General features: G+C 41.3%; 1 protein-coding gene across 8 annotated transcripts in view; it reads right to left on the minus strand.

Moving 5' to 3' along the window:
- Positions 1-13,669, minus strand: part of RBM33 (RNA binding motif protein 33) — a 136,742-nt gene that overhangs the window by 59,457 nt on the left and 63,616 nt on the right. For 6 of the 8 annotated variants that reach the window (XM_017519664.2, XM_017519644.2, XM_017519636.2 and 3 more), the window contains exons 8-9: positions 13,365-13,650; positions 4,989-5,047 (exon numbers count right to left, since the gene is read on the minus strand). In XM_017519664.2, coding sequence (XP_017375153.1) covers positions 4,989-5,047; positions 13,365-13,650 — 345 coding nt within the window. The remainder of the gene's footprint in view (positions 1-4,988; positions 5,048-13,364; positions 13,651-13,669) is intronic. The other 2 variants (XM_017519650.2, XM_017519628.2) reach the window with 1 other exon arrangement.

The raw sequence follows: 13,669 nt of genomic DNA on the forward strand, positions 1-13,669 counted from the left end.
GCAGTCTTATCAAACATGATTTGCATGAAATGGCCTATAAGACATATCCAGGAAACATCAGTCACTACCACCTGATACCATGTGCCCAAATAACGGTCCAAACTATAAGACCTGTGACATGCTGTAACTACAGAGTAAACAAAAATGAGAATCTCATTTGCTAGGTGTAAGTAAGTAATAATATGATTGTTAAGAAGATGCATTTAAACTTAAAAGTATGGTTTATTTTAAACAAAAGGCACTAAGAAAGTATTCAGCAGCCAAACCACCTGGTGTTTAACGGCTAACTGAAACTTCATTATTTGCCCAACACACCAATGTAAAAATCAAAGGACTGAACAGGTTTTAAAATACTCTAGGTCGGCCGGGCATGGCGGCCCATGCCTATAATCACAGCATTTTGGGAGGGCAAGGCGGGCGAATCACGAGGTCAGCAGTTTGAGACCAGCCTGGCCAACAAGGTGAAACCCCACCTCTACTAAAAATGCAAAAAAATTGCTGGGCATAGCGGTGGGTACTTGTAATCCCAACTACTTGGGAGGCGGAGGCAAAAGAATGGCTTGAACCTGGGAGGCAGAGGTTGCAGTGAGCCAAGATCAAATAGTTGAACTCCAGCCTGGCGACAGAGCGAGATTCAGTCTCAACAACAACAAAAAAGAAAACTCTAGGTCAAGAATCTTCAAAATGATTTTTTCACAAGCTTAAAATTTAGCTCAGGCCTTTTTCAAAAGCTTAAAAACAGCAATTGCACTGAAAAACAAAACTACATTCAGAAAAGTCTCAAAACACTTTAAAAATATTCCAACAATTGACATTTTATGTTACTTTTTTAAGTGGGCAAACTTTAAAAACAAAAAAACTCTCTGAGGACAAATCCATGACAAGAAAATATACTTTATGGATAAGATAAGGACTTACAACTTTATGTTAGTGACAAAAACACCAGGTATAGCCTTTGTAGAAAGAGAAACCAAGTAGATTAATTTAATTGTAAAACAAGGAACATCCGAAATGGAACACAGAATTTAAAGTGCAGAAACTTACTTTCAGAAAGGTAAACTAGCCTCCCACCCCACTACTCCCTTATTTAAAAGACAAAACAAAACAAACACAATGTTTTGTGATAGAGCATTCAACAACCTTGACATGAACAAAAACATGTTCATTAAATGGACTAGTGGATGGTAAGAAGCCAGAGTGGAAGACTAGACAGGGCAAGGTGCCCAGATGGAGCAGGGCCAGCCAGTCACACTGGACATGTGACGCTCCGAGGGTATGTCACTTCCTGTGCTCATCAGCCATATAAGCATTCATAACTTATGTAACAAAAATATATTTTACAATCAGAAGAAAAAAATTCTAGAGTTCAGAACCAACGTCCTTATCTATAACTAAAATTAAGTACGTGAATCTAATTTTTAAATTACAAAGCACTTCACAGAATTCCTTAAATGAGGGGCTGGGAAGGACATGCATCCTAGTGTAAAGACTAACACAACCAAGAGCTAAAGCAATTTTCCCCCAAATGATCAAAAACAAGGATCCTTTTCTTAAGACACTTATTTTGACATTCAATTATTTGTTTTAAAAATCATTTATTAAATTCTCTAAATGCTAATTAACAAGAAATAAAAGATTAGTCTGACTACAAGCAAAGCCCAGAATACCAAATTTTGGCCTCAGATTTGGATTTTTAAGAATAATTTTAAAAATAATTTTAAATAATTTTACACACTGTGAAAAATAGTGTTTTCTATTTTGGTGCCTCAATTTCTGTAATTTTTAATTTAAAAACTGGAGGTATTATCACTCAGCAAAATTTCCGGACATACCAGTTCTAAATTAAGCATGAATACCAAATGTGTTGTACATCCTTTAAAATTTGGAAATCTGGTGATACTTTGTCTACTGTCTGCCTTTTTTTTTTTTTACCCTTTAGTCAGTTGGGTGCCAAACTGTATTATTGTATAGTGAAATGCATGTGATATAATTCTACTAGGCAAATTCACATACATGGTCTTGCAAACAATAAAAGGTAAAAAATATAAAAATTAAAATGCACACACCCCTTTACATTACTCATTCTACTTAGGGCTCCCAATAAGCAGTAAGATCACTCTATAGTAAGTTTCCAGGTATGTATGGCAACTCTGCACTCCCTCCCGCCTCTCTGCACAGGGCCTGTGGCTAAGTGCACCACTGAGCACAGGGTGACTGGGACTCTGTGGCACTGAGCCACCAACATTCACCAGATACCACATAAATAGGAGTAAACACACAGCCCTGACTGACGTGAGGAAGCTACATACACACTACGTGCATAGCTTTGGATAGAACGTTTCCTATCCCAGGAGCAAGGAGAATTCCTTTAAAGGTTCTTAAGCTGGGGAAAGGAGAGATTACAATGAACTTGATTTGCTCAATGGCAAATTTCATAACTACTGGCATACAGATTTTTGAATTCAAATCTATTTTTATGTACCAAGGAAGATTCAAACAGACCACCTGCTAAATCTGAAGTTGAATATTTCATCACTGTGTGTGTGTGTGTACGCGTGCAGGCGTGCGTGCATGCGTGTGTGTGTAGTCAGTTTACAAAGCAAAATTCAGTTTAACAAATATTGATTGAACCCGAAATGCAGAAAACCAACAGGATAGAAACTGAGGGGCAGACAGCCATCCATAAGAACCAAGACAGAGCCTTCAGGGTATTTGGCCATCAATAAGAAATCTCCAAAGGGCTTTGCTAAGCCACAATAATGCTGTCTTCACTATTTTTAAATCTTACTCAAATGAAAATTAGCTTGAGGACATCAGTTAAGCTTCATTTAACTATGCTTGGTTCATTTTATAGCTTAGAGACGAGCACTATGCAGAGCACTTGGCATAAAGTAGATCCTCATTAAATGTTCATAAATTACACTTACATTCATAGAAAGCAAGTTTAATCTAGTAGCAGAAAAAAAGAAAAAATAATTTTACTCAACAAGGATCTGGCTTCCAAGTAAAACAACCAGAGACACCCTAGAGTTTATCATCCTCCCAACAATACTCTGGTGGGCTTTTTAAAAACACAACACTGCTACTGTATTTCAAAAGATACATCCCACATTTCATTATTTTCTCTAAGGGAAAATGATTACAGAAATAAGTAGTGCACTGCATGTTCTATACCCCAAGTTCACGGTAACGCCAGCACTTGAGACTTAAGGTACACGTTAAATCGTGGTAAATACCTGCGCTGAAGAGAACATTTCTTAAGCTATATTTGCATATATAGCTCATTTCTAGCCCAACTATTTCTGATCACCTACACACACTTCCCATCTCAAAAACAAAAAGAACATTACACCTCACGGAAAACTGTTCAAAACTGCCTTGAAACATATTTACCATGCTCCAGGTACTATGTAACTGAAAGGCAAGTTCAATTTCTCACAAAAATGTTCTTTTATTATCCTCTTCTAATACGTCATGTTTGCACAATTGAAAAATGAAATAAAAATTGCAAGTGACTATTATAATTTTGTACTAGTAAATATTTTTACAAAAACATCAATTACACTGCTTTAGGTTTATATCTTAACTGCAAATGCTTTTCATCAAATTTTATCCCTGTAGTACAAAACATGAATCCACATCCAAAAATGATTTTAACACAGATATATTCACAGTCTTGAGAAAGCAAAAAAGTATTTAATATGTCGGTGCTTTACAATAACTAGCAGATCAACTACTCCACAGAAGCAATGTATTCAATGACTAAAATTATCCATGTCAGCCTTGGGTAATGGAACTAATAAAACTTGGCTTTTCAGACAACTGCTTCAAATAGATGCTCAATACATATCACCTCTTTTAAAAACAACTAACTTTTAGAACTTGGCAAATAATTTATAAAAACACATTAGCTAAATATAAAGAAATCGGGAAGCGCTAGCTTTAGAAACGTGTCATAATTCATATTAACTATAAGTCAAAGAAGTTTCTATGAAACTCTGAACCTTAAAGCCAGTAATGTTATTTTTGAATAATCAACTGATTATACATTCACATCCTTCATTAAAACCTTTCTGCTAAATGCCATATATAAATGTTATGTACTGAAGTACCCAAGATAAACAGTTAAATAGGTCACTTAGATATTTCCTGAAAGTCAGACTGTTTAACCTAATTAAGACTACCTCTGTTTTGCACATAAATGACATTAATGTTTATGGTCAGTACATTTTTTCCCCACACTGTTTAAAAAAAAAGTACTCTCTAGTTTAATAAAATCATGAACAAACTACACACTGAACCAAAGATTCAAACAAAATAAAATGTATATATTTAAACAAATGTAACTAGTTCACGGGCTTGTTTCTTCTACCTAAAACATGCTAGAAGACTGGATAAAATTAAGGAAAATACAGCGAAGTGCGCATGTCTGTGTGTGTATAAGTGAATGAGAGAGAGAGCGTGTGTGAGAGAGAAAGAGAGAGAATGAATGCTTTCTTTTAAAAGTATTCTCAAGTGAAAACCTTCATTTTAAAATATAAAATGAGTGGCTCCTTAAGACCCTGGGGGTTCTTTTAAAAAACAAGAAGAGATCTCTCATTTTCATTTCCTAGAATTTCATACACATACACAAACACACATGTGCCTGTGTGCGCGTGCACACACACCTCCATCTCTCCAATAAAGCAAGGTCCTTTCTCACTTAACATAAGGCAATAATAAAATCAATATTCATATTCTTTAAGACGAACGACATTCCACTGATGATCCTGATTCAACAATTTTACAGTTAAACAAAATTAATTCCACTCTCAAAAATCCATTGACCTTAAGCTTTTAACAAACATTTTCTATTGCAGAGATTATTGTCAATATTTGCAAATCCTTAAAATTATATTTGGCTGGAACCTCTTGCACTTGGTATATTAATATTTCTTAGTAAATGTGTGCTCATCCCTATCAGAGCAGAAGGAGCAGCTGCTACTCACGGGGAATCTCTGGGGTCCCACGGCAGGTCTCGGCTGGCTCGGAACTGGCAGCAAGGGCACTGCAAGAAAAACGCCTTGCGTTAGAGACACAAGATATGAAATTTAATATGAAATATACACTGTGCATACCAGACATAATACATCGCGCTTACACTTAAGCTAAGCATGTAGTAGTTTTAACAATTCCATAAGAGAAAAGGGGAACGCAGAAGTTTCCTTTCGGTACACAATAGTGCAAGCAGAAGTTCCAATCTCAGTAGTTGACTGCTATTTGGAATTAAAATATTTTGCAACACAAGAAGATAGTTTGTTTCTCCTATCCCTGTCCAGGCTATCCAGGTTATTGAGCCCCAGTTATATTTTCCTACACCAGTCATATAAAAATTTAAATCTCAATCCTCATGAATCATGAGGGAGAGAAGGGGAGGGAGGGAAGTGAGGCAGTCAGAGAAAGGAAAACAACACATCCCAGGAATTGGAGAAAATGCTCACAGGCCATTAAAAAGAAGGATCTACTAAACAATCTACTATGCCAAGATTTTAGTTTACTTTAGTTTATAAACAAGCAAGACTTCCATCAATCCACCAGAAGAACAAGGAATCAAATCATTTTTTAAAAGACATTTCATAATAGAGAAGAAGCTAGCTGTACGTTTCATACCTTGAGGCTATAGCAGATGTGTTTAAGCTCTTTAAAACTCACCATGCACTATACTGATCTTGATTTTCAAAGAAACTCACCACCTAAATGCAGGCTATGCCTTTCATCAAAACGTGCTAGCAGATGCGCCTAGGAACCTCTCAGATTGTCAGGTACTGTGGGGTCAACCGTTTGCAACTCCCTTTCCAGACCCCTGCACCCAACCCCAAATGTATAAGTTGAAGCCCCAACCCCCAGTACCTCATAATATAACTGAATTCCACTAATTACCTCTTTGAAAGGGGTAATTAAGGTCAAATGAGGTCTAGGCCCTAATCCAACCTGACTGCTGTCCTTATAAGAAAGGGAAATTTAGAGACAGATAGTACACACAGCCGGGAGGACCAGGTGAGGACACAGGGAGAAGGCGGCCAAGGACAGGGCAAGGAGAGAGGCCTCAGAAGGAAGCTGCCCTGCCCCCACACCTTGAACTTGGACTTCCAGCCTCTGGAACTGTGAGAATATAAGTTTCTGTTGTTTAGCTTGCCCTATCTGCAGTGCCTGTTATGGCAGCCCTAGCAAACTCATACACATCGGGGGAATTGACAATGTAGCGCATTTTTAATTTAAGAAGTTTCTGCTAAATGAGAAATACAGAGGTGTAGCTTTTAAGAGTCAATCAGAAGAAAAAAAGAGTCAATCAGAATCACTTTAAAAACAGAGTGCTAGAATACACTTTTTTTTATTAACTATGATTACTCAAGGAATTCCATACATCCTTATAATTGACATCACACTTCCCACACTTATTTTCAAGTGATAGCACACATGGGGCTGTGTCACTGCTTGATCAAATGCAAAGTGTGACTGAGAGAAGCTTACTATTATAAAATGTAAAAATGGCAGAAGTTCCTCCCTTCCTTGACAGATGGAGTCCAAATTTCAAAATTAGAGTGGGTCAGTTTCCAAGACTTTATATAAAGTAGAATCCAACCCTCCCCTCAACTCTACACAGCTGGTGTTACAGCAATTCCTTATCTAAAGTGAAATATTTGACTAGAGAAAGTGGAGAAGGAAAACAAGAATATTTCTGACCTCAGAAGATTATAATGAAGGTGACAAAGAAAAATACTACATGTTAAATACAAAGACATGATTTTTAAAATCAAGTTAACAAATAGAAAGCACCCAGATCTTCAATAACTCGATCATAAGCACTACTTGTAAACTTGGAATTTAAATGCCAACACCTACCAAAAAATTCCAACATGATAAAAGGATAAAACATGAAGCCTCTTTAACCAGGAGAATGAGAGCAAGAAGGCAAGGTGAGATCTCTAGAAAGCAATCTGATGATAATAAATGGATTTCTTACACAGAAGCTTCTGATGAGCTGGTAATTTCCATAAAGTACCAGCCTTTTCCCTATTAAAAAAAAAAAAAAAAAAAAAAAAAAAAAAAAAAAAAAACATTAAACCAAAAAAAAAAAAAAAAAAAAAAAAAAAAAGGAAAAACAGCAGACAAAAGGATTGCTGCAGACAGTCATGGTGGGAACAGGGCAGACCCCTGGCCCGCCCAAGAGAAGCCACCTCAGTGGGAATGCCCAGGCATCGTCTACACGCTCTCCCTCCAGTCCCTGGCTGCCTATCTGCCTCCCTGACCAATGTGAGCAGAGAAGAATTTAAAAGGAGTGATGATAGAGCCCAGGCTAGCTGAAACTTCAGCTTGAATATCTGAAGTTTAATATTTACACCTTGTTGTTCCATGTTATCTAATGCACTGTTTTCAATTCATTATAATTGTAATACTGAAAATCTGGAAACAAGTTAAATTTCCATCAAAATTGTTTTTAAATGAATTATAGTGGAACACTCTTCGTCCTCAAAAAGACAGTACGTGCCATCAGAAGAAGATGTGTATATATTAACTTTTTTAAAAAGCACCTTTCATCTGCATAAGGCTCTGAGAATCACTGGTTTAATCTGTGTATCCTTTATGTACAGGAGACATCTTGATATTCAGTCTCTCTCAAGAGAAACTGTGTATTTCTACTTAAGCCCATTCATTTATTACAGAATAAACAACTGCTTCAAAAGTGTTTCCTATCCGTACCCAGTAAGGACATTCTGTCCTCCTCTCCTGTCAGTGTACCTCTGAAGATCAAAGGTAAATTACAGATAAGGGATATGTGGCACTAGAGCTCCTGGTTTCATGGTGAAGAAAGGCTAGCTGGTTCAGGGTTTAAACTTTCGTTAGAAAGCTGACCGTGGAGTAGTTGATAAATCACACGTGGGCTTTGGGGTGCAAGGCCTGCATTCTACACTTGTCAGCCTGCTGCCTTTTGCAGGGGATACCACTTTCACGCACAGAGGATATCTCAGGTCTTCCTCATAGTTTTACCACCCTATGGTTCTAAAATTATTTTAGTTAAGCTAAAGAAAATCTGTACATATTACCAACTGCCAGTTTTCCATTGAATTTTACAAGGAAATGCACAACAATAACAAATGCCAGCATAAGCAAAATTATTCCAACAAATTTGACAGACAGGAGTTCCAAATTTAGGGCAACCACTATGGGGAAGACGCAAAGGATTACCTGAAGGAAAGCCACACTTCCCCATTCAAGCATGCATGTGTTCACGCGTCCATCCATTCAACAGCTACTGTGGGAGACACAGGCACCGCGCCGGTCAGCGACGCTCAGGGCCACGTTAAGAGGATGTGGCGACGAGCGATGCTAACCAGGGTGGGAAGAGCTTTGTGGGCACATAGGGACATGCAATGGGGTCAAGAGGGGTTAGGAGTTAATCATACTTTACAACTTCATGGTTCTCTGCCATGCCCAGTGGCCTGGTGGTGACCCGCAAACACTGTCAAGAGACGCCCTCTCCCTTCCACTCTGGGTCAGCCTGTCACCATCCTGGTCCCCTGCTCCATGGCCACAGGACAGCTTCATAATACTTTTGACCCATGTACATCAGTATGGGAGGCTCCCAGGCTCTAGGCCACTGGCCAATCCCCGCACCTGAACTACTACCTCAGGCTACTCTCATCTTCTGAAACTTCTCTCCCACACCCGTGGGAATCCCAAATTCCCACCCATTTGCAGCGTGCACAACGCCCCTGCTCCTTCGCCTTCTCGCTCTAATGGCCCCTGAGTGGCAGCTGTTCACCCACAGCTTCTTGCCAAAGGTCTGGAGGCACAAGGGCTCCCTCTTGATCTTATTGCTGCTTCCAGACCCAGCTTTCACCTCATGTCACCACCTGACATCTCCCAGCACCACACTGCCCCTCTCACGTTTCAGGGAGTTCAGCCCCAGTCTGAATAAACACAAAAGTGGCCCTTGCTGTGCCTTGCCTCAGGTCCGTGCCCCCTCTGCCTCCAGTCCTGGTGACCACTCTACCCTTCCATCTCGCTCCCTCTAGGACCCCGACTCGAACAGTCATTCAACTCTAAGAAGATCTCCAATGACCTCCTTTTCACCGTCTCAGCCTGCTCCCCGGTGTCCTCTCCTCCCTGGCATCTACCTTATGAGCCACAACCCATCGTTATCAGCACTGCCTTTACCACTTTGTGAAAACCATGACCCTCGTAAACCCAACTGCCTACCTATTCCACACCTACTGTGTGCAGATGAGCGCAGCTGGACAGACACACACAACCATGCTGACTGCTCTCACCTCAAATCCACACCCCTCTAGGGCTCAGGGTACACATCCACTCTTCGACAGCACTAAAAGATACTCCATAGCTCCTCCTTTCGGACCTTCAACACGATCTCCTACCTCCCCACTCTAGCTCCTTGCTACCCACTGAGGAAACTGAGGCCCCCAAGGAAGAACTGACACAAGACTTGTCCACCTGCCCACCCATCTGAGCTCAGTCCTCACCATCTGTCCCATCTGATGAGGACTCCCTCTCTTCCATCCCAACAACCCCACCTCTGGCACTTAATCCTGAATAGGACAGGTTTTTCCTCTCCTCTGCATCAATGATGTTTTTTCTTCTTAACTAGCTCTTTTCTATAAGTGCAATGAATAAAATACTTGTTTAAATCTTTAACCCATCTGGAGTTAATTTTTGTGTAAGGTGTCAGGAAGGGGTCCAGTTTCTGCTTTCTGCACATGGCTAGCCAGTTTTCCCAACACCATTTACTAAACAGGGAATCCTTTCCCCGTTGCTTGTTTTTGTCAGGCTTGTCAAAGATCGGATGGTTGTAGATGTGTGACGTTACTTCGAGGGCTCTGTTCTGTTCCATTGGTCTAGATCTCTGTTTTGGTACCAGTACCATGCTGTTTTGATTACTGTAGCCTTGTAGTATAGTTTGAAGTCAGATAGTGTGATGCCTCCAGCTTTGCTCTTTTTGCTTAGGACTGTCTTGGCTATGGGGACTTTTTTTTTTGGTTCCATATGAAGTTTAAAGTGGTTTTTTCCAGTTCTGTGAAGAAGATCACTGGTAGCTTGATGGGGATAGCATTTAAACATAAGACCTAACACCATAAAAACCCTAGAAGAAAACCTAGGCAACACCATTCAGGACATAGGCATAGGCAAGGACCTCATGACTAAAACACCAAAAGCAATGGCAACAAAAGCCAAATAGGACAAATGGGATCTAATTAAACTTAAGAGCTTCTGCACAGCAAAAGAAACAATCATTAGAGTGAACTGGCAAAGCAACAGAATGGGAAAAAATTTTCACAATCTACCCATCTGACAAAGGGCTAATATCCAGAATCTACAAAGAACTAAAACAGATTTACAAGATAAAAACAAACAACCCCATCAAAAAGTGGGTGAAGGATATGAACACTTTTCAAAAGAAGACACTTATGAGGCCAAAAAGCATATGAAAAAATGCTCATCATCACTGGTCATTAGAGAAACGCAAATCAAAACCACATTGAGATACCATCTCATGCCATTCAGAATGGAGATCATTAAAGTCTAGAGACAACAGATGCTGGAGAGGATGTGGAGAAATAGGAACACTTTTACACTGTTGGTGGGAGTGTAAATTAGTTCAACCATTGTGGAAGACAGTGTGGCGATTCCTCAAGGATCTAGAAATAGAAATTTCATTTGACCCAGCAATCCCATTACTGGGTATATACCCAAAGGATTATAAATCATTCTATTATGAAGATACATGCACACATATGTTCACTGCGGCACTGTTTACAATAGCAAAGACCTAGAACCAACCCCAATGTCCATCGATGATAGACTGGATAAAGAAAATGTGGCCCATACACACGGTGGAATACTATGCAGCCACAAAAAAGGATGAGTTCATGTCCTTTGCAGGGACATGGATGAATCTGGAAACCATCATTCTCAGCAAACTGACACAACAACAGAAAACCAAACACCGCATGTTCTCATAGGTGGGTGTTGAACAATTAGAACACATGGACACAAAGAGGGGAACATCACACACTGGGTGCTAGGGGAGGGATAGCAAGGGGTGGGGAGGTTGGGGAGGGATAACATTGGGAGAAATGTCTGATGTAGGTGACAGCAGGATGGAGGCAGCAAACCACCATGACATGTGTGTACCTATGCAACAATCCTGCAAGTTAAAATGAGAAAGAACTTAAAAAAGAATAAAAAACTTTTTCTCAAGCCCACTTGGCTCCCCCCAATTATCACCCAACTTCCATTACGGTGAAACACAAAGTCTGTCAATGTAGTGCTCTCATGGCCGCACCCCATCTCAGCCAGGCTGTGCCTCCTCCTCACCAACACCACCCCCAAGTGCAGGCCACAACCATGGACCTGTCAGCGGCTCTGCTGGCCCATGGCCACCTGCTTCCTTCCCTGCTGACCATCATTCTCCTTCCTCCTTCTCAGCTCCTCTGTGGGGCTTTCCTCCTGCCCCCACCCCCTATGTCAAGGACCCTGGGTTCTAGTCCTTGGTCTCCCCACACACAGACTCCCTGCTCTCACTCATGTACAGGGTCTAAATCCAGATATTCACCGACAACCTCCTCACCTGCACTTTGAGCCCAAACCCCTATACTGAACTTTCATCCAATTGTCTACTAGACACCTCCACCCACATGGCTAGCTGGCATCTCAAATGTAATGCACCCAAAACAGAACTTGTGGTCTGCGCCCATCAGGTGATGCAATCAATCCCTCTAGATGCTCTGGTCCCCTCGGCCTCTCTCGCACCTCCTCTCTTCCCTCACACTCCTCCAGTCCTGAGCTCCCCACTCTCTCCCTGCTACCACTGATCTGCGGCCGGATCATCTGTCACCTCCTAGCTGGATGCTGGCTTCCACCCTTGCCACCCTACAGTCTACTCTCGACACAGGAGCAGGAGGAGCCTTCTAAAGCATACACCAGTCATGTAATTCCTCTGCTGAAACGCCTCTCATCCCCCCCATGTCACTCCCCGCCCAAGTCCTGAGGATGGCCCCACAGCTCCACAGGACCCAGGTTCTGCATTTTTTCTCTGCTTTTATCACGCCCCAAGTCAGGCTGGTCTCCTTTTTGCCACACACAAGGCAGGGTCTCACCTAGAGGAAGCCCCTGCATTCTTCTTCCCTGAACAGCCACAGTGCTACCTTCCTATATCCCTCAACTCTCTCCTGCTCAGTGACATTCACCCTGATCACCCTATTTAAGATACACCCCATCTGTTCCCCTCATCCTGCTCAATTTCTCACTGCATTTTCATCTTCTAACATGCCACATAAAATACTTATGTTTATGGCTAATAAGCAGTAAGAAGACTGTCTGCTAGAAAGCAAGATTATGATGAAAGAAAGCTTTGTCTGTTTTGTTCACATAACTCAAATGCCAAAAATAGAGTAGTAGCTCACTAAATGTGTTCACAGACACGTGAAGTTAATGCTTCATATAAACTGCTCAAAAACAGTTTCCTAGCTTAAGGAACAAGTTTCAGTAATCATCAGATCTGCACTTATTTGACTATAACAACTGAAAGACAGATGTATCCCTCTCCACGAGCTGACACTGGAATGTAACGGGGGCATGCTGCCTGGAACCACAGAGGGACACTTACCACTGCAAACATCCTCACCAGGAGGCCTAAGAACTGTCACGGCTCAGACATTCCAGTAGCTATCTCTAATGTATTCTCTGCATTCAGACTGTACTCTCAGTGCTTTCCACTCAATTATACAATAAGAGATACACATTTTTAAAGAAATAAGCTTGACCCATCAAGCTAAAATCTAAGTGAATGGGGAAGAGCCAAGGAAAACAAATCCTTACAAACTTTAATGTGAAAACCATTTTCCCACAGCAACAGCTTCAATGCAATAAACTAATAAATAAATGCCTTCAGATGCACAGTCATCTATAACATAATAGATGCTTCTCAACTTAGGATGGGGTTACACCCCAACAAGCCCATCGTAAGCTGTGAAGACCCTTAGTCGAAATGCATTTATATGGCCAACCAATGAAACATCATAGCTTAGCCTTGCCTACCTAGGCTCAGAACACTCACATTCCACAGCTGGCAAAATCATCGGGGCTGACTGGGAACTGCAGGCCCCTGCCCAGCTCGAGGGAGTCTTGTGATGCATATTGCTACCCCAGGAGAACTCAAATCACAACATTAGAACTATGATTTCTACTGAATGCATACTGCTTTCACATGCTCATGAAGCTGAAAATGCGTCAGTGGAAAAATCCTAAGTCAAGCCATTGGAAGCTGGGGCTATCCATGCTTTACAACAGCAAAAGGAAACACAGACCTTGAACAGGCGTGACCACCGTCCCTTTGAAGTGCGGGTTGATGTGTATGTTCTTGGGCTGCTGTGGAGTCACGGGTGGCGGGGTCATCATCATCCTTGGGGTCTCTAGCTGGGGAGGCATGTGCATTCCCTGAGGTGGGGATGTGTGGTGCGGGTGCTGCACAGGAAGCAGAGGCTGCAGCTGCTGAGGCTGGAACAGGCTTCTGATCGGCTGCTGCTGAGGCGGTGGTGGCGGCGGAGGGGGAGCCTGAGGCTGTGGAGGAGGAATTAACCTTGGAGAATGAGTCTACAAATCACAAAAAAAA

This window comes from Cebus imitator, unplaced genomic scaffold (genome assembly GCF_001604975.1).
Source record: "Cebus imitator isolate Cc_AM_T3 unplaced genomic scaffold, Cebus_imitator-1.0 Scaffold20, whole genome shotgun sequence".
NCBI lineage: Eukaryota > Metazoa > Chordata > Mammalia > Primates > Cebidae > Cebus > Cebus imitator.